Here is a 21,116-nt window from a genome sequence, read left to right on the forward strand (position 1 = left end):
TGCTCCCTCCCTGGCTCCCTCCACCGCTCTGCTCAGCCGGCCTTTCACACCATTCAATTAGGGCACAGATGCTGCTCTGTAGGTAGGTGAATTAGAAGGCCACATCAGAGTACGCTGGGGCCTCGCAGCTGCCTAATGTGTGTATAAACAAGACAGAGCTGCAGCAGTGGTGGCAGCAGCGGGACTCGGGAGGATCGCACATGCAGAGTTAAGGTGAGCTCTGTAGTCTGATCTAGAGATGAGAAGCCAAGTGAGAAGGGAGAGCCGGGGGAGGGGGGGGGAGGGGGTCAGTGACACAGGGGTGGTGGTGTAGCAGGACTGATTAATGCCGTAAGGGTTCCCTCGCAGTGCAGATAATCCATCAAGTGTTTCTCCTGCTGCATGATAGAGACTTTAATAGGATTTTAAAGATGACCTGTCTCCTGGACCTCCTGGCCATGACTTCTCCAACAATCAATTAAAATAAATGGCCAACACATAACACAAATTGGTGTCACCTTTCTCCTGCCCCCACCACCACCTCCACCTCTGTGTCCCTGATCCCCCCTTCCGCTCTTTCCCTGCCACTGTGCCACCTTTCTCCTGCCCCCCACCACCTCTGTGTCACTGCTCCCTCTCTGGCTCTTCCCCTGCCACTGCACCACCTTTCTCCTGCCAGCTGGAGGGGGGATCAGTGACACAGAGGTGGGGAGGGGGCAGGAGAAAGGTGGCACAGTGGCAGGGGAAGAGCCGGAGGGGGGTCAGTGTGCAGAGAGGTGGTGGTGGGAAAGGAGAGAGGTAACACAGTAGCAGAGGAAGAGCTGAAGGGGGCTCAGTGGACACAGAGGCAGCAGGGGGAGAAGAGAGATGTGGGCAAAGTAGCAAGTAGAGAGCCTTCCAAGGCTGGCAGCTGTGACAAGGGCAGGTGTATCGCAGGGGAGAGGTCAGATGAGCTCTATACCCCATAGCCAGGATACAAAGTCAAGAGAGCTCTGTACCCCATAGCTGGGATTGGAGGTCAGGTGAGCTCTGTACCCCATAGCTGGGATAGGAGGACAGGTGAGCTCTGTACCCCATAGCTGGGAAGGGAGGTCAGGTGAGCTATGTACCCCATAGCTGGGAATGGAGGTCAGGTGAGCTCTATACCCCATAGCTGGGATGGGAGGTCAGGTGAGCTCTGTACCCCATAGCTGGGATGGGACGTCAGGTGAACTCTGTACCTCATAGCTGAGAAGGGAGGTCAGGTGAACTCTGTACCCCATACCTGGGATTGGCGGTCAGGTGAGCTCTATACCCCATTGCTGCGAAGAGAAGTCAGGTGTGCTCTGTACCCCATAGCTAGGATTGAAGGTAATGTCAGTAGTGGATCCAAGGGGAAGGGACAACAGGGCAATTTTTACAGGGATGTGCAAGGACATTTTCAGGAAAATCTAGGAGCCACTCACCAGTGAGGAGCAGGCGTGGGCCATGTGCTACCAGTGTGCCCAGGGACTGACCCAGAAATGAGTGTGGCCATGGAGGGGTGTGGTTACTGAGGGGTGTGGTCACTGAGGGGCAAGGTAAAGCTAGCTCACACAGGGCGCCTAAAAGCCTAAGGCCAGCCCTGGTTCTGGTGACAATTTGGGATTTTCTTTTTTACTTTCAGTAATAACAGTCACCGGGACAAATAGAGAGGGTCAATCTCCCTGATGGGGACACAGACAGCAATAAAACCTGGTGTGTGTTCAAATTCCTCTCCACTCTATCCAAATCTTAAAAAAAGTTTTAGCTTCAATTGCACTTGAACCCAGAGTTCAGTTTTAGGGCCCATTCACACTAAAGCAATCCATTTTATGTGGTAATGTGCATTTATACACACGCTAATGTGAGTTGCAGTTAAGCAACCTATTCATTATAAATGAGCTGCCAACACACCACAATGGGCGAAAAAACATGCATGACTTTTGATGGTAGGTGCGTTGTGGTGCATTGTGATGCAATGTACACTACACTCTACTGTACAATGCATTAGGATACCATTCACTATGGACAAAGAAGGTGGGCTGGCATGTATTGTGGCAACAAGTATTAAGGGCCTGTTCCCACCACTTCCAGTGCGTTCCAGCAGCTAACGTTCTGCAACGCACTGGATTGCATACTGTGAAGGCCGTCTCCGGTCCAGTGAGATCAGTGCTGGTACTTCTTTTTGCAATTGCACTGGGCCGCAACGTGGGCATTGCTGTGCATGCGTTCTGGTGCAGGCGATTTCACTGCAGGCGCGGGGGGCGGCCAGGCCTGTGGTGCCATTGATTTGAATACAACGCTATGCCCCCTCCTGCCCCAGAGTGCAGGGAGCCTTCACAGTATGCAATCCAGTGTGTTCCAGCATGGTTAGCTGCTGGAATGCCTTGAAACACACAAGTTGATAGAGTCTCTTTAAAGGTTAAGCTGCTCTTTTGTTGAAAAGTTATCAGTATATATATCACTTCCATCCAAACCCTTTTGTAATTTAAATGTTTTTAACCTTTTTATTTGCTATGGATGGATTGGGGAAGGATAGAACCCCTGTAAGGTTATCATTACTGTCTGTCTTCTATGGAGAAATTCACCCTCTCTATTTGTCCTAATGATCCCTGGCATTGGAACAGAAAGTAATGGGAAACCCAAAACATTATAGTTGTCCCCAGAACAAGAGATGAGGGTGAATCTTCCTAAGGGGACATTTGTTGAGGTGACGACTGTCTCCTTTCCTGTTGCATCCACCCTACTCTATCCAAAATGTAAAAGAAAACATTTTTTGACTGTATCTACATATAGTACTGTATAGTCAGGGACTCCATGCAATTTTGAAGTTATAACCTCTTACTTCTGCTTTAAATGCTCTAATAACATGACAGGCAAGAGTGCATATCACTATGGGGTCTATCCGGTCACTTGCAGAGAGATCAGCGTCCCTGGTTACCAGCTAACCAGGGACACTGATCTCCAGACAGCAAACTCTCCTGGGCGCTCCGGGAGTCTTCCGCTCCCGGCCGCCCAGGAGAGAAACACTGAATTTTCTTTTCTTTTTCTTTATTCTGACACGCAGCCGTGTCAGAATAGAAAAAAAAAATTGCCCATAGGATTGCATTGCTAGATTCCTATTGGCTATTTCAATTTGCAATAGCCAATAGTAAACTAGCATTGCACCCGCCCTCTGCTGATGGACCTGATGGAGAACTGCAGCAGAGGACAGGTGCAATGCTATAATATGTAATTGTCAGAATATATGTCAGAATAAAGAAAAAAAAAGAAAAATCAGTGTTTCTCTCCTGGGCGGCCGGGAGCGGGAGACTCCCAGAGTGCCCGGGAGAGTTTTTTTTTTCTTTTTTATTGGCGGCAGCAGAACCGCCGGACAATAGAAAGCTGTTTGGCAGAGCTAGCTGTCATTGCTAGCTCCGCACAATCGTTTTCTATTTATTTTTTTAACTTTTTAACTATTTTTCTGTTCTGCTCGGTCAGGGGCATTCGGCTTTCGGCTATTCACTCACTGCTGTTCGGCATCTATAAGAATAGACCGAACAGCAGCAAGTAGCCTGCCGGTTGGATCGGCTGAGTCGAACTCCTCCTGCACTTCGGGAAATCAGCCGTACCAGCCTGAAGTGAATAGCCGAACATCATTCGGCTCACTTCACTTCAGGTCGGTCCTTCATACGGCAGCTTAGTGAATAGACCCCTATGTTTACATTTAGCTTGTCTGCGTCTACAGTGCAACATCAAACAAAGAGTGAGAACAAGGAAGGATTTTGCTCCACATACCTTGATGTTTGATTCAGTTGGTTTAGTTTACTAAAGGAGTAGACAATGCTCACTTTGTAAAATTAATGTGTACTTACCTTAGCAAATTTGGTACAGTTGTGTTCACTTGAATCATCCAATGATGTTTGAGCATTCAAAGTGAACACAGCTTCACCGTATTCAATAACATAAGCAAACATTAAGTTTGCAAAATAAACATTATCTACTCCTTTAGTAAACCAACCCCAATAACCTCATTACCTAGAGCCATAAGTCATTAATTATGTGGTGCATTGCAGTCATGTAATCAGAAGAGATGACACAATGTTAGAATCAGACAGACCCTGCATGAGTTTAGTTAAGCTCTACACATTTTCCTATTGCATGTGGTTCCAGACCGCCAATTGTATAAAGCAGAATGCCCATCTAGATGGATCTTAGATACCTTCCATGTTCTTAATGTTGGTAACTGTTGCTAAAAACCAGTAGATTAACCTATATGGCCTGAGCCAGACACTCCAGTCAGAACAAATAGCAGCTCAGTGTAACCTCACCTTAGGCAGCCCCCCTTTCTTTAAGGCAAGCAGGAATAGCAATAAGGCAGAAACATGTCAGCGGTTGTTTTTTGTATAGATGTGTGTTGAATAAAGTTTGATTTTCTTTGGAGCAGCATCATGTGCTGGTTTTGCAGTTTTTGAGACTATCACTCAAGAAGAGGGTCATCCGTACAGCGAAGTCCAACCTATTGCATGTATGCATTTTTATGAACTGGTGTGTGCGTGTATATGTGTCCATGTGTGATTTTCTCTTAGCAATAGCTGTACCCCTGTATATTATGGTCTCCCAGGAACTCGTCCAGGAGTCTCTTGAACGATTCCACACTCTTAGCTGAAATCACTTCCTGTGGCTGTGAGTTCCAGACCTTAAACGCTCTAACTGTGAAGAACCCCCTGCGCCCTATGTGGTGAAATTTTTTTTCACCAATTTTTGGTTGTGCCCTCTGATCTTTGTTACGTAGCTGACCGTAAACAGTTTGTTACTAAGGTTGCTGTCACCCTTGCATAGTTTATACATGAAAATCATGTCCCCCCTTAATCCCCTAACCTCCAAAGAGAACATATTTAATTTTAACAACCTTGTTTCATAGTTCAGATCCTCGAACCCCTTGATGAGTTTGGTTGCCCTCTTCTGGACTTTTTCCAGCTCAAGGACATCTTTTCTGAGTATCGGTGACCAAAACTGGACCGCATACTCCAGATGTGGCCGAACCAGTGATCTATAAAGTGGCAAAATTATAGACTTGTCCCTGCAATACATTCCCTTCTTAATGCAAGACAGGACTCTGCTTGCTTTGTTTACAGCAGCCTGGCACTGCGAGCTGTTCTTCAATCTGCGGTCTATAATGACCCCCAAATCCTTCTCCGTTTCCGACTTCCCTAGTGGCACACCCATAAGTGTATAGTCCATTTGCCTATTTTTAACTCCAAGGTGCATTACCTTACATTTATCGACATTGAACTTCATCTGCCATACAGTTGCCCACTCCCCGATTTTCTCCAGGTCCTCCTGTAATGTTATAATGTCTAAATCTGTGTCTACTACCCTCCCAATTTTCGTATCATCAGCAAACACTGAGATATGACTTCTCACTCCCTCCCCAATATCATTAATAAACAGGTTAAAAAGCATGGGACCCAGCACTGAACCCTGGGGTACGCCACTCATGACCTCCGCCCAGTCTGAGAAGGTGCCATTAACTGATACTCTTTGCGCACATTCTTGTAGCCAGTTTTCTATCCACGTGCACACTAGTTCATCTATGCCCATAGCCCTTAGCTTGTATAACAAGCGTTTATGTGGCACCGTGTCAAATGCTTTGGCAAAGTCCAGATATACTACGTCCATTGGCCTCCCCCATCCAGATCTCTACTTACCTCTTCGTAAAAGGTCAGCAGGTTGGTCTGGCAAGAGTGATCCTTCCTAAATCCGCGCTGCACATCACTTATTATATTATGATCCCGGACGAATTCCACTAAGTAGTCCTTAATAATTTCCTCTAACAGTTCACATACTATGCATGTTAGACTAACTGGTCTGTAGTTCCCTGGTTGGCATTTTGACCCTTTTTTTAATATAGGTACCACATTAGCCCTTCGCCAGTCGCTTGGCACTCTACCAGCCATTGCGGACTCCTTAAAAATTAGGAACAATGGTCTCGTTAACTCCTTGTTCAGTTCCTTGAGTACCTTGGGATGTAGATTATCGGGTCCTAATGCTTTATTTGCATTTAGTAGTTTAAGCCTATGTTGTATCCCCGATTCAGTCAACCACTCAGGTGTACTTCCTGTTAAATTATGTGTTTTATCATGTACATTAAACCCGTCTGTTTCCTTGGTGAATACCGACGAGAAGAAAGTATTTAGCGCCTCAGCCCTCTCCCTGTCGCTTGTGAGTAACGACCCATTTATGTCCTTTATTGGGCCTATCTGTTCCTTTCTCCCTTTTTTACTGTTTATGTACTGAAAAAAATGTTTGGGGTTCTTTTTAATAACTTCGGCGATATATTTTTCACATTCTATTTTGGCTGCCCGCACTGCCAGTTTACATATTTTATTAAATTCTTTGTAGTTTTGGAATGCCGATACTGTCCCCTCCGTTTTATACTTACTAAATGCTATTTTTTTTCCTTAATGTGTTTCTTTACCGAATTACTTAGCCATATTGGCTTTGTTTTTGATCTTTTACTTTTGTTCCCCAGCGGTATACACCTGGTATATATACCAAATAGCATTTTTTTAACTTGTTCTTGAAACAGTCCCACTTCTGGTCAAAGTTTAGTTTATCAAATAAGTTTTCCCAATGGATTTCACCCACTATATTGCATAGTTTTTCAAAGTTCGCCTTCCTGAAGTTTAGGCTTCTCGTCCGCCCCTCCCCTTTCTGGCAACCAATATTGAAAGCAATCACCTTGTGATCACTATTACCCAGTGTCTCCCCGATTACAACGTCCTCAATTAACTCCGTATTGTTGGTGATAATCAGATCTAGGATTGCATTTTCCCTGGTGGAGACCTCAACCATCTGATCCATGAAATTGTTGCGCAACATATAAAGAAAACGGGCCGCCTTAGCCGATTTGGAAGTTCCATTTGCCCAGTTGATAGAGGAAACAAGATGGTAGAAACATGTTGAGCATTGACTGATGGCAGACAGAAGGCGTAATCTGATAATGGAGCAAAGGTCAGGACTGGTGGCAGACTGAGAGTGAACCTTTAATGTAGCAAAGGTCAGGGCAGACGGCAGATAATAGAGGTATCTGTAAATGTAGCAAAGGTCAGGGTAGGCAGCAGACAGTAGAGAAATCCATGAATATAGCATAAGTAGCAGCAACAAGAACAAACTATTCAGACACTTTATGTGTCATGGACCAATCACAGAGCTGGAGTACATGTGGCCAGACTTGTTATCCTGCAGGCAGTTGGGGAAAGTACATTCCATCTAATACAGTATAGATATCCCTAGTTTCTGACAAGCCCCTTATGGGCATGCAATAAAATAATTGCAAATTTGAAGATTATATATTTTAGTTTGTGCCTAATCTCATTTTGCCTAGGTAAACTATTAGGCATTTATACAATGGGAAGTCATTAATGAACCATCTATGCTGAGCCCAACGGCAGTTATATGGTATAATGGGCCTATAATTATGTCTTTGGCATCTTTATACTTTCATCTGCAACATTTTCATAAAAGTAATCCACATAAAAGGAAAACATTCTTTATTTTGTGAAACAGGTTGTTCTAAGATATTGCATTACCTTTTAAATATTATTAACGCCATTATAATACTAATATGTTTTGACAAGAACTGTATTATACCTGTGAGAATCAGATGTGCAGACACTACACACACCGCTTCAATTTACAGATAAAGATCTGTAATGTCCTGTGGTAAACCAGACAGAAGTTTAATTTCCTGAAAAGGGCAGATAAAGCTCAGCTCATAAGCAAATCTGGTTAACTCTGTGTGTTTAGGATTAGGATTTGCAATGCCCTCTTTTACTGTTACTGGAAAAATAACAGTTTACCATGCCTTGCTTTTGCAAAATCATTACATAATAATATTAATTACTGTGATTTGTGACTTCATTTGTCAACCATATGTGCTTGCTGGGGAAAATCAGTTTATTTAGCAAGCTGTCGTTAGTTTCTGTTAGAAACAAAATATCTCTGGCACAGATTGGCTGTCCTGCAACTGTAATCTTACTAAATACAGTGGCAGTATGACTAATAAAGCATTTACTTGTATTTTCTACATGTTTGCATCTAAATCAATGGTAATTTCTGCAAATGATTTCATTTTGCATTGGCTTTTATATTTTGTGTGAGTTCTAAAGGGAAACACTGCCTCAGCTGGCCACTGGAAGCAATGAAAGTCACGGAAAACTCTTCCAGTCTAGATAGTGAAAATGTCTCTCATGTAGGCAACTAAACGCATGTATGACTATTTCTACTAGTCTAAAAATCTGACCTTTTACAAAACATATAGAAAATGACACTTGGGAATATATCTATATAGATATATCTATATAGATATAGATATATCTATATAGATATATCTATATCTATATAGCTGGAACCTGTAATAAAAAGAATCAAATTACTGAAATTAGATCAGTAAAGTTACATTTGGTCTTTTTGGATTACTGCAATTAGCATTTACTATAACTTTAGGTCATGTTATGTTAAAGTATGATCTGTGCAATACAGATAACAAGTGGCATTAAATATTATTCATAATAAAATAAACAAATGCTTAAAAAGCATATCTAAACACAGAAGCAAAAATATAATATATTGCAGTTTACCAATCCTTGGATGTGGTGGCTGCATTAGTTTTCTTTCTTTACAATGTTTTTGTTTATTTTCACCAGGTGATCCAGCCAATAAGTGTTATTTTTTAACTTCTTTTACCAGACCAAAGCTGTCCAGCAAAAGTGTTAGATACAATGTTGCAACAAACCATTTAGCACTGATAGTGGTGCTTACAATGGTCGGCTTCTATTTATGTGTGTGTATCCCAAAAGGAAAAACTGTTCCACAAATGTTTATAAAGTGCTAGGATTTCATTTGTTAGTAAAGTCTAACATCTAAATCTACTAGTGCATCTACTTTACCCTCTCCTCATGTTGGCAATGCAACTGTCCAAGGGTGGCTACCTTTCTTCTCCATAGAGTGGAATCATCCTAAGACAGGAAGTGTGTTACTGGCTGGGAAATGAAGGGAAAAAAATTAAACAAGAAAACAGCTGCAGCCACCACGTCTAAGGACTGATACGCTGTTGTATATATTTTTTTTTGGGTGGGTTAGAAATGCTTTAAGGTTAATTATTTGGTTGTGTCTCTGGAATATGCACACTCTATCACCTTTAGTATATCTTTAAAACCACCTCACCTGTCTGAAAAAGTCTCAGCTGTCCTTTCAGGGGCATGAACCATTAGCTGGAATGATGATGACACCATATTCAGTACCTGTAGGCATGGTCGTTTTTGTCCTAGCACTTATGGTACCAAGAACAAAGTAAATCGGATTTAAACACGATTGATAAAATATTTCTAAATCTGCATCATTCATTCAATATAGTACCTGGTGATTTTACTATTAGAGACCCTTGTTCAAGCTTTACTGTTCTAGTGTAAAAACTCTGCCCCCCATCAACCTATTGCATTCCTACACAGTCACTGTCACACAGGATTCTGATGGTGACTATAAGTGACCATTTCAACACACATTATGCAGACCATCAGGAAATCAGCCTTGAAAAATGCCATGCATGCTGGACTGCATGCAGACAGGATGTGGCTGTCAATAGACTGCAGGAGATTAGTTGTGCTAAGATACAACACAGGGTGAAAAAGGTGATGATAAGTATTTTATGTAAATAGATGACAATGGCTTATGATACACAGGGGGTTATTCATAAAGCTAGCCAAAGGATCAGCCATAGCTCCGGCTGATCCTTCAGCTAGCTTCGGCCGACTGAGCCCAACGGTTCAGTAGAACCGAAGGGCTGCTGTACGGGCTATTCACTATAGCCCGTACAGCTCCCGAAGTTGGCCGAATAGCTCAGTCAAGCCGAAGGCATATGCTTCGGCGCGACTGAGCCGAGGTAATAGTCTGCTATTGACAGCTGGACGTAGCTGGCCACTTGCAATGACAGTTCAGTGTTCCCTGGTTACTTGGTAACCAGGGGACGCTGATCTGTCATTACAATGAGAGCTTAGCGGAACCGGCTTTGATATCACCGCCGGCTCTGCCGAGCTCTCATTGTAATGACAGCTGGTCCTGGCCAATAGAAAACAGTTGGGCTGAGCTAGATGTCACTGCTAGCTCCGCCCAATCGTTTTCTATTATTTTGAACTTTTTTGAACTGTATTTCTATTCTGCTAGGTACCACGGAGGTACAGAGCAGAATAGCCGAGCCGAATGCCGCTTGGCGGCATTCGACTATTTACTGACTGCTGCTTGGCCCCTATGAGAATAGGCAGAGCAGCAGCGAGTAGCCTGCCGGAGGTTTGGCACAGCCGATCCAGATGTCAAACTCCTTCTGCACTTCGGGTTGGCCGAACATGCTCAGCATGTTCGGCCAACCCAAAGCCAGCCGAAGCAAGCTGAAATCAGCTGTAAAAGCCTGAAGTAAGTACCCGAACAGAGTTCGGCTCACTTCACTTCGAGTCGGTTATTCACTCGGCTGTCAATGGCAGCTTTGTGAATAACCCTTACAGTGCTTTAGCAAAATAAATGTCATTGAGTTATGTTTTACATCTACTTCATCTAAAGTCCTAATGCTCCCTTACCTGTCCCTATCTTATAAAGTACCTTTAACATAAAAGCACCCATACCACTTTACAAGATCTTCTACATTGTCTAAACATGCAGACAGTAGTACTGTCACAAAATGTTTCCTCATCTTTTTTTAAACACACTCATTCTGTCCCCAAAATGCACAGCCTATGCTTTTAGTGAGATTCTATCAAACGACAGTAGCTCAGACTTTATCTCCATCCCTTGTCTTCTACTACCAGACACACTGATTTGTGCTTACTGCCTTGCAGAAATGAGTGGCACATACCTACCACCGAAAGATAAGGAGCTACAACTGACAGATTGGTTTCACCTTTGGTTTGTTGTGCAAGAGGCAAGATGATGTTTCCCAATAGGGAATAACAATCTCTAACAACAGACTGGATTTTTGTTTCAGCTAAGTATGCACTCATTATCTAGATAGTACAGATCTGGAAGCCCTATATCTGAGGTCTAATCATAAACACAGTACTTGGACTCAACCCCCCGAAACCCTAGTTATAAAAATGAAAACTAACCTAAAATCAGTAGATTGTGATGATGAACATATCTAAAATAAATTACCATTCCTCACAGAAAAATCAAGGTGCTATACCACAAGAGACAATATCTTCACCAAGTTTACTTCTTTCTATTCCTCAGCTACTGTATTTTTGCTTTGGCAGCAACTGTTTACCCAATCTAGATGTTGAGGATCTTCACCTAAAAGATACATGTGTATATAAAGGGAATTCCATCAAAATAAAGGGATATGTAATTATGGCTGATACCATTATTAGTTTAATATTAATTATTATTCTTTAAGTAATCATGTATGTCTTTAACTTTACAGTTCCCGAAGGAGGAGAAGTGTCTCCCCCAGTAGGAGCTGGTGTGAACTGCAACAGCTGGACCTTCAAATATGGACCTGGCAATCAAAAACAACAAGTACCACAAATACCACCCGATTTTCCAGAGAATTTTATTATCCCAGGATCCCCAGCCATCATTTCAATCCGCCAGGATCAGCCATCCGCTCAAGCTCATAAAAGTAACTTTATAACCTTTGGCAAAAAGGAAGAAACAAAGAAGAAAAAGAAAAAGAAGAAGGGGAATAAGAATCAAGAGAAAGCAAATAATAACGCAGCTGATAACAATGATCAATGAGAGGATACTGAAGCCAATTATTCCCCCATTTTTTTGTAAGACATAATGTAGCAACTCGTAAGAATCTTCCTATTGTTAATGCACCTTCCAATGAACAAAAAGACTTCATCATTTAAGCCTGAGAATCTATACAGTTTGTCAATATAATTTATCAGATTGTGTCTTTAATGCTTTATAATGTTAAATCTTTAGTCATATAGTATCCAGCGGTTGTCTCTCACATCCAAAGAATGCAAATGCAGGTTGTGCATATAATAAAGTAAGTGACTGTTGAAGTGTTGCTGTTGCCAGTACTTAGAGGAGAAATTCATTTTATGGGTGAAAGTCGTATTCAGCTCATCCGGAATTACTGACAAAACTGTTCCACCAGTTATTTTATTTTTCTGGGATACCTCTAGTTCCTGATTCCTGATTGGCTGCATTTTCTGAATATTAATATATATCCAGCCACAAGATGGAAGTCTCCACTTGATACTGGTGGCAAGTACACTTTAAGGTATATCTTTGTAAATAAAGTGTAATGCACCGAAAAACACGCTATATTGAACCACTCATAGGACAAGATGCACATATAAATTTACACCATATTTCTGAGCAGAAATAAAGTATGAAAGTGGAGAAACAAATATTTTCTGGGGACAAAACACCCATAATCAATCTACTCTAACCACAGGAAATAAATAGAATTTCTTTAGAATTAATCTAGATTTCATACTTAGTATATTGATATGTATATTGATTTATATATACCAACAATCAGCAAGGTATCTATTACGTTTTATCAGGCTCTTGACAACATTTAAATGCATTGAGCAAAATCAAAATGCAAGCTAATTCCTCAGGAATCAAGATAGTAAATAACTTGTTTATTTCTGTTCCCACCATCTGTTGTTGTAAATGTACTCACTTCTGAAAAATAACAAACCACAAATATATACATACAAAATAAGAAAACAAAAAGAAAAAAAAGTTGTTTTTATAAACAGTTCACATGTAAATACATTCTTACATACTTTTTTGAAGAGTGCATATATGTGATGATATATATTCTCTTCAAAACAATAGGCAATCATAATATTGCGGTGTATTTTAAGGAAAATTATAATCAGGGTGCATTATACTATATAGTGTTCAAAGGAAAATAGGAAAAAAAAAGACATTGCAGAGTATTTATCTAAAAAAATGATGCTTAATAGTTGTATTTATAACACCCTAAACCACCCCCCTAAATACCTGCTTTGGGGGTCACTCCCAGAACCAACAAGGAGGCTCATTGTCTACATTTTTCAGTGTGACAACATCCATATCAGTTTGTCAGAATTTACCTGCAGCACTTCTAAATGTACATCTTGTTATTTCATTTTATTCATTCAGATATAATGGGACTCTATGATCACTAGTTTATCTGAATGTACTGTTTTAGACCACAGGAAATATGTAAACAGCAAACAAATGGCCCATTGTTGCTTGTATGGGAAGATGGCCACTTTTTGCTAACTTACAGCTGACACCCCTTTAAATTATTTATTTGACATTTTATTATAGATGCAAGCCAATAGTTATCCGAAATTGAGCACATCCTGGTTCCTACTCCACAGCACTGCATCATGGTAGAACTATGGGTGACTTCCATTGTGACTATTTACCCAGCGGTCTGCAAGAACAATTATTACCAGGCAGTCCATGGTGGCATCTGCATTTTTGCAGTTGAAGGAACTACCACCTGTATATATGGCTACATTTACAAGATTGGGTCAAATAAAATAGCCAATTACTAAAACTGAACTAATTTAACTCGCCTACCAGTCCCGTTTCTTTATTCCTATGCACTGATCCATTGTGTCTTATCTCAGATCCTAGAGCAACAAAAACAAAAACAAATCAGCCTTGTGGATATCTATGAAAGTGCTATGACCCTCTAAGACATATAAAATATATCTTGAAAAAATATATGTATGTTAGAATAATATAGTGTATATTTTATACACATAATTTAAATGTACCTTGCTGGTAATTTTCCTGATGAATTGCAAATGAGGCAATTCAATGCAAGGGCTCCATGCTGCATGCTATGACAACCAATCATAGTCTTAAAAAGTATGATGCAAGTCAGATCATTTACACCTATTACAGATTGGTTTCTGTCTTCATATAGAAGTTGCACCACTTAAAAGGGCCACTAAACGGGAATACAAGTTTATTATTATATGTAATTTAATATAGTATTAGTATAATTTTGTAACTTTCACAGCAGATAATATAAAATGCCTCATGCCCTTAAACTCATAATTCTAAATATGATCTATGTATGCTGGTAGTGTAACTGTTATTCGTAGGCTCACTTCAGTGACATGCAATATATTTATTAGACTATTTATTAGATTATGTCAAAACTTCATTCATAGATATTATATGCTTTACTTGTCTCCAGCAGGCCCCACAGCTAGACCCACTACAGCACTGTTTTTTTAGCATGCAAGTTATAGGGGGCCTCAACTGTGGCTTCTGACATCACCAAAGGGCTGCATATTATGTTCAGAGTATGTAATGCTGGAGAAGACTTTTAGAGGCTGTAGTCATATGTAAATGATGTTCAGGGACCATGAACATGCTATATGTTTGGTTGGAGACTAGAGACATGCCGTAGAAGACAGTGAGAGACTGGGTACATGTTACATGCACCTTTCAATGTTATTAAAAATGAACACATGCACAGACGGAGTTACCTCACCTAGCCAGCTTCTAGTGTTTTAACACCAAACGTCTTTGGTTATAGATACAACCATTTTGTGTAACAGCTCAGACTTACAAGAGTTCTATCCAGCTCTCATAACCTAAGAACCTTGTTACATCTGGTAAAGGTATACTGAACAGAAAATAAGGCTTCCCTCACAGTCAAATGAAAATTCCTAAAAAAAAGTAACTGAAAATGTCATATCTACTGTATGTTGCATATATCTGAATTATCTAAGTATTTTTTTTCTTATAGTGTGACTTGATAAGATTTAGTGGTTCTTTTACCCAACATTCTCAAGCAGGATACTGCAAACTATTTGGTAACTGGAACTGCTGCTTTGTAATCACATTTAATAAGCTGCCTGAATCATCTATTGTACTGCTCACCCAGTAAACACAGCTATTGTCACTTCACAATGTGTTCAGCTGCTGCATGTGTTAAATAATTCTTTGTAAATGAGAACACAAATGACTTAAATGTGCACTCAAAGTACAATGACACTTCTGGAAATCATCTGGACTTCGTAGTAGACCCAATGATTCCTCCTCTTCAGATGACCTACTCATATAGTGCCATTGCAATGTATTGTGTGTTATTGACTCTGGCACATGGGTTTAGGTTTCATTTTTAAATTTCTTACTAGAAGAAGAAGATGAACTGGTGATCTTATGTACACTGATGTTAAAAATAAGTAATTATGCCCTATGCTCCTATGAAGATCCAACATATTTATTCTGTGCTTGTGTATGTGAATGCAAACTCTACTATCAGTTATAGTTGACTTTAACTGTTGAATGTAAACCCATATCTTTTCTTTTCTTTTTTGTACACTTGTGAAGAAGTAAAGTAGTGTTGATTTTTAATTCACTGCTGCTTATCTTTTTTCTTTAAAATTACACCGTAAAATTCTTTCTTAAATCAAGAATCATTTCAAATATTGCCTTTTTTAGGTAACTAAAAAGCTAAAGAAGTGAATATTTATAGAGACATGTACAATTGTACATTATAAGGGCAAAAACATAAGAAAAACAATCATGTCATGTTCATTTTACTACTCAATTGAAGTTAAAACGTGTGACTGATGTAATATACCATAGAACAGTGGTTCTCAACCTATGTAACTTCAGAACCCACATTTGTCCTTGGTCAGTGACTCAAAAATAATTTTGTGTTCGTGGTGATACCTAACGTGTGACACAATCATTGTTTATGTACACAGGCATGGCCTATGCGTGAGTGTTTATTCACATGCAGATGTCGGGGCACTGGGGTTGGTTTAATTTTTTTTAAATTATTTATTTTATCATTTTTCATCACTTTTAATTTTTTTCCCACTTAATGTTATTGCTATGCAAAATTTAAGATGATGTCCCAGTTCTTTTTTTATTACTAAGGCTACATTTACAACTTTGGGTAAAATAAAATAGCCAACTACTGAAAATGGACTCAAATAATGTACCTACCTGTCCCATTTCTTTATTCCTATGCACTGATCCCTTGTGTCCCTTATCTCAGATCCTAGGGCAACACAAAAACCCAAACAATCAGCCTTGTGGATATCAATTCAAGGGCTTCATGCTGCGTGACCCAAATATAGTTTTGATACCTACCATGTGTAGTGCAATCATCATTTACGTACACATGCCTGTCCCACACACGTGTATTTATTCACATGCAGATGTCAGGCACAGCGGGGTTGTTTTTCTTATTTATTTTGTTATTTGTATCACTTTTATTTTATTTTTTACTTTTTTTATTGCTATCACTATGTGATAGCATATGGAAGTGACTTGTTCGCTTTATGGAGAAATCTGGGGTCTATCAGACCCCAATAGCTCCCCTGCACTTCAACACAGGTGTCACGTACCTTAGATGTCGAGGGCGGCCTCTCTCACTTCCTTGGTCTTGGGGGTCCTGAATGGGTACAGGAGCACCGGGGCACAGAGGGGCAGGAGTGCCAGTAGTAGCTGAATTTGATGAGCAGGAGCAGCAGACAAGAATAACAGGATAGTCAGGACAGGCCGAGGTCATCAACGTGCAGGCAGCGAGGTACAGAGGATGAGGCAGGAGGATGGTCTGGAACAAGCCGAGGGTCAATCACTGGAGAGAAGCAGAAAGGTCAAGCCAAGCCGGGTTAAGATAACAGGAACACTTCAGGAGCAGGATAAAGGAACACAGGGAAGCTGACGATCTGACAGCAAAGGAGGTTTGTTAGTCACAGTCTTATATAGCCCAGAGGGCGCCAAAAACTCAAACAACACGTCGGCGCACGCCCGCTCCCTCGCGCGCGTGAACGTGCGTGTGACGCACACGTTTACGCAGAGTCGCTGCACCTGACACAACCCTATTAACTGCACCATGCGCATGCACAAACGGCGATGAAAGAATCCTGGCTCCGGCTTCCTGACACAGGTGATAAAGCATAGAATTGTGCTTGATTACCTGTGATTACCTGTGTAGCCAGGTTTGTGACAGCTGGGACAGGAAGCACTCTGATCACCCTGTCTTACTGATCACACAGAGCAGATCGGGGATTACCGCTCCTCGGTCTGCTCTGGCTATCCATCCTGAATGGATTTGCCATGGTCCCAGATATTACTCTGTGGTCTGAAATTGATGAAATAGCCCCCATTCACCCCAGGCCCTTTCACTTCAGCAGGGGGTCTGGGGGGCCCAGGGAGATAGGGGACTGTTTCACTACACATAGGAGTCTCCTGCACACTGCCCCTCTCTGTTTCCCTGCTGAATGGGGCAGGAGGTCTGGCTCTCTGTAGTCAGGATTCCACAATTGCTAGCCAATTTGGGGTCACGACCCACCAGTTGAAAACCACGACTGAAAAAGTTTGATATATTTGACAAAATTATGCAAGGTTCATATATTTACATAATGTCTAACATAAAATAAAGCAGAAGTCTGGGTATCTCTAAAAATTATCCTTACAATGGGTTCCCCAATGCAATGCAAGGGTAAAATGCTAATTTTATTTATGGTGTAAGGAATGAGGTGAAGGTTACTCCTCGTTCTTGCAGTTTTTTCTCTCTGTACGACCAGTCCCCTGAAGATACTCTTTTTCATTGCTTAACCATTTGTAGCAATCCTGTATTGTACATAAAGATGTCAATGACCTGCCCACATTCCACATACTTAACCCTTTAATGCTTCACCTCCACCTTCCAATCCTTCCAGCTGCATCAACTACATTAACTTAACCTTGCATACAAAAATCATTGAATATCCAGATACATCTATGCAACCAATGTTAACAATCCAGTGGGGGTGAAGACAACTGAATATGTTTACATTTGTAAATCAACAACCTGCTTCATCAGGAGAGCACCAGAGGTAAGTGACCATGGTTCATCACCTAACTGCTCTTAAGGCAGCAAAAACCTCATGGGGTAAATGCAGGGGGAATAGATGGGACAACGGGCCACCAGAATCACATAGGTCAATCTCACTTGTAGTCACTCATACCCTGCAGGGTTATATTTAAGTGCTGTAGTAATATCCATCAAGCAATGAATGTCATTCAATTCTGTAAAATTAGTTAGAGTCTGATAAAAGGTCTATTGCCTCTGGATGACAACAAACTATCAGATACTCTTTTTGTTTCCTCAGGAAAACACTTACCTGAGAGAATAGGTGTGTATGGATATGCCATACACGCATATCATAAGTGACACCACAGAAATAATAAGAAAGAACTTGTTAGAATAGCATTTAAAAAGAAACTACTTCCATATTAGGCAATAAATTCACACTGGGCAGGGATTCTTTTCCTTTTGGGTCCATTGGATGCTGCTACATGGCAGAAGATTACCTGCAAGGAGGGATCCCATAATCTTGGCTTGGTGTTAGAAGGGGGCCACATTAGAGGGGCTGTTAAGGCAATTTAAACATAGAAAATCTGTGTTTATATGAAGATAATATAAATTCCGTGCTGAATCATTATGTATTGCAAAGGTTGCTGTTGACCTAGACCCTGCACTTCCTGTGACATTTCCAATCAAGAAGAGCGGACATCAGACACACAGTAGGAGACTTCAGAATTGCTGTCCATAGTCACAGACAAAGACAAATACGCTGCTCACTTTGCAAGGGAATTTTTACTTTGCAAAGGAATTTTCCCTTAGTTTAGTGAATGGGAGGGGAACCCCCTCTAAAAAGACAGGTACTCGGTCATGGACTGAGAGCCTGACAGTATCAGGAGAGAGGAGGGGACCCGGCGGCATACCTTATCCTGCTGGGCGAACGTTACTTCCTCTCTCTGCCGGCGCCCATCACCAAGATGACCGCCAGCAGGCATCAATTAGATGGCCTTGCATGCGCAATGACACCATTGCGCAATCGCGTGGTGACATCACGGCGGGGTATCACCCGGTTTCAGCTCCAGGTGACACCCGGCCTCGGGACGCCCCTGATGAATGGGGTGAAATTTCACTTTGTAAGGAATACCCAATCACATGAAAGAAACAAACAGTATTTTTTCTTGAAGACGATTGGATGACGGAGGTCAGCAAAGCTTTACCTCATTCACTAAGCTAAGGGAAAATCTCTTGCAAATTAGAAATTCAATTGCAAAGTAAATAGCCTATTTGTCTTTAGTAAATCATATCCATTCCCCTAAGAGCTTTTAATAATTTTGGACATCACTGAAATGAACTCTGTATGCCTAACACTTCAGGCTTTTAGGAAATCCCAGAGTGCCTCCTCAGTTCATAGTTGCTTGTAGTTCTGTAAAAAAAAAAACAACACACAGTTTAAAGATGTTTGTATTAGGGTTATAGAGTACCGTATATACTCGAGTATAAGCCGAGATTTTCAGCCCATTTTTTTATGAAAGAGTATTAGCAATTATGTTATAATATAAAATATTGTGATGGTCATTATCATTATATACTGTATATACCAACAAGATCCGCGCTAATGACAGTTATTCCTAAAAAAAGCTGTTGTGCTCGGAGCAAACTGCCCATAAAAAAATGTGTGTCAACAAATGCCCAGAGCTAAAAGTACAGCTTAATAAAAATGTTAAAAATGATCTGGTGTCCCAAAATACAGATGGATGAATAAGCATAACTGAATAATAAATATCAATACATAACAACAAATTAGGTTATATTTTTTGCACCTTAATATGGATCTGCGAGCTATTATCTATTTAAATCGGGTGTGATTGTGAACCACAATTTATTTGCTTATTTACTGCTATGTATTGATATTTATTATTAATTTATGCTTATTCATCTGCCTGTATTTTGGGACACAAAATAATTTTTTACATTTTAGCGCTGGACATTTGTTGACACAAATGGTCTTTATCATTGCTACCAGCTTCTTTTTTTTGCATATAATTTTTATTGAAAAGTATTGAGTACGAACGTGTCATACAGTATTCAGAACAATTGTACAGCAGGTAAAATAACGGACATACAACAACAGACAGTACAGATTAACCAATAAACATCACATGCGGGATGGATGAGGAGTACCAGACCCAAAACGGCATCTGTGCAAGTGTATATTGGAGACGGAGACTAAAATAACACAGAGAGGGCCGTGTAAAGGACAACCGTATCATGAAGAACCCTAAAGAACATCTAAGGCACCCAATGATCCTGCTACTTTTGACATAAGGTACTAATCTGTGTTTTGGAACAGCAACATCAAAGTTTTCATTAGCTTGGGAGATATCTTGGTCAGAAGGAACGGGTACCAGGTGGCAAAAAATGTTGCAGTATGAGCGTGGGTAAATTGGGCATCTAATTTATCCAGCGACATCAATTTGTGAAGGAGCTCCATTGAGGACTTTAAGAAAGGGGGGGAGGGTAGTAACCAATTTATCAGTATAGCCTTTTTGGCCGAGAGCAGACACTAATATTCCCAACGGGAGGGACTTCTAGAAGTAGGTGCGAATGAGGATGGAGGTAGTGCGTGGAATAAACAGAGGCCCGGACTAAGAGTCCTATGGAGTCCCGCATTAGTGTTCATGTATGACAGGACTGTAGTACAATATTGCTGAATAGAGGGACAAAGCCAGATCAAATGATCCAAGTCAGGGTAGCTGGCATGGCATTTAGGGCAAGCGGTTAACTAGGGCGGGGGGGGTGTTCGTGTATCATAGATTGAAGGCATAAAAGGCTCTATGTATCAGTTTAAACTGGATCTCCCTCCATGTTTTGCAAATGATAGCCTTCCTAAGCGGAAGCCACCCTCGAAGGAGCAATTGGTCAGCATCTTCCGCCGGAACCTGAAGGAAGGCCGCCCATCTGTATTCATGTGTGGGAAACGTGGAGGAAGAGGCAGAGTGAATAGATGATCTAATGCCATGAGGGAAGGTGGACAATGGCATTTTCTGGGAAGGGGAGGCCAAGAGTCTGTGGAAGGATGTGTGCAAGGTCAGTGACCACGGTACCGGGAGATTGCTATTAATAAAATGACGAACTTGTGCATACTGAAGTAAATGGTTGCTAGAGATTTGAAAAGTGGTTTGCTGCTCCTTAAACTGTTCACAGGTGCCCTGAGGAGTCAATAAGTCCTGTATAGTGCAAATAACCCACGCTCTCCAGAGAGAAAAGACGCTGGAGTCTCTGCCTGGAGAGAAGGCCGGAGATGACATGAGCGGCATCAGAG

At 41.1% G+C, this 21,116-nt stretch overlaps 1 protein-coding gene across 7 annotated transcripts in view; it reads left to right on the plus strand.

Moving 5' to 3' along the window:
• Positions 1 to 12,924, plus strand: part of LOC108795466 (protocadherin alpha-C2-like) — a 254,355-nt gene extending 241,431 nt beyond the window's left edge. For 5 of the 7 annotated variants that reach the window (XM_018566722.1, XM_018566721.1, XM_018566720.1 and 2 more), the window contains exon 4: positions 11,432 to 12,924. In XM_018566722.1, coding sequence (XP_018422224.1) covers positions 11,432 to 11,745 — 314 coding nt within the window. In that variant the 3' untranslated portion in view covers positions 11,746 to 12,924. The remainder of the gene's footprint in view (positions 1 to 11,431) is intronic. The other 2 variants (XM_018566724.1, XM_018566723.1) reach the window with 1 other exon arrangement.
• Positions 12,925 to 21,116: the final 8,192 nt, after the last annotated feature.

Source organism: Nanorana parkeri, unplaced genomic scaffold (genome assembly GCF_000935625.1).
Source record: "Nanorana parkeri isolate BGI_ZX_2015 unplaced genomic scaffold, ASM93562v1 scaffold969, whole genome shotgun sequence".
NCBI classification, from domain to species: domain Eukaryota; kingdom Metazoa; phylum Chordata; class Amphibia; order Anura; family Dicroglossidae; genus Nanorana; species Nanorana parkeri.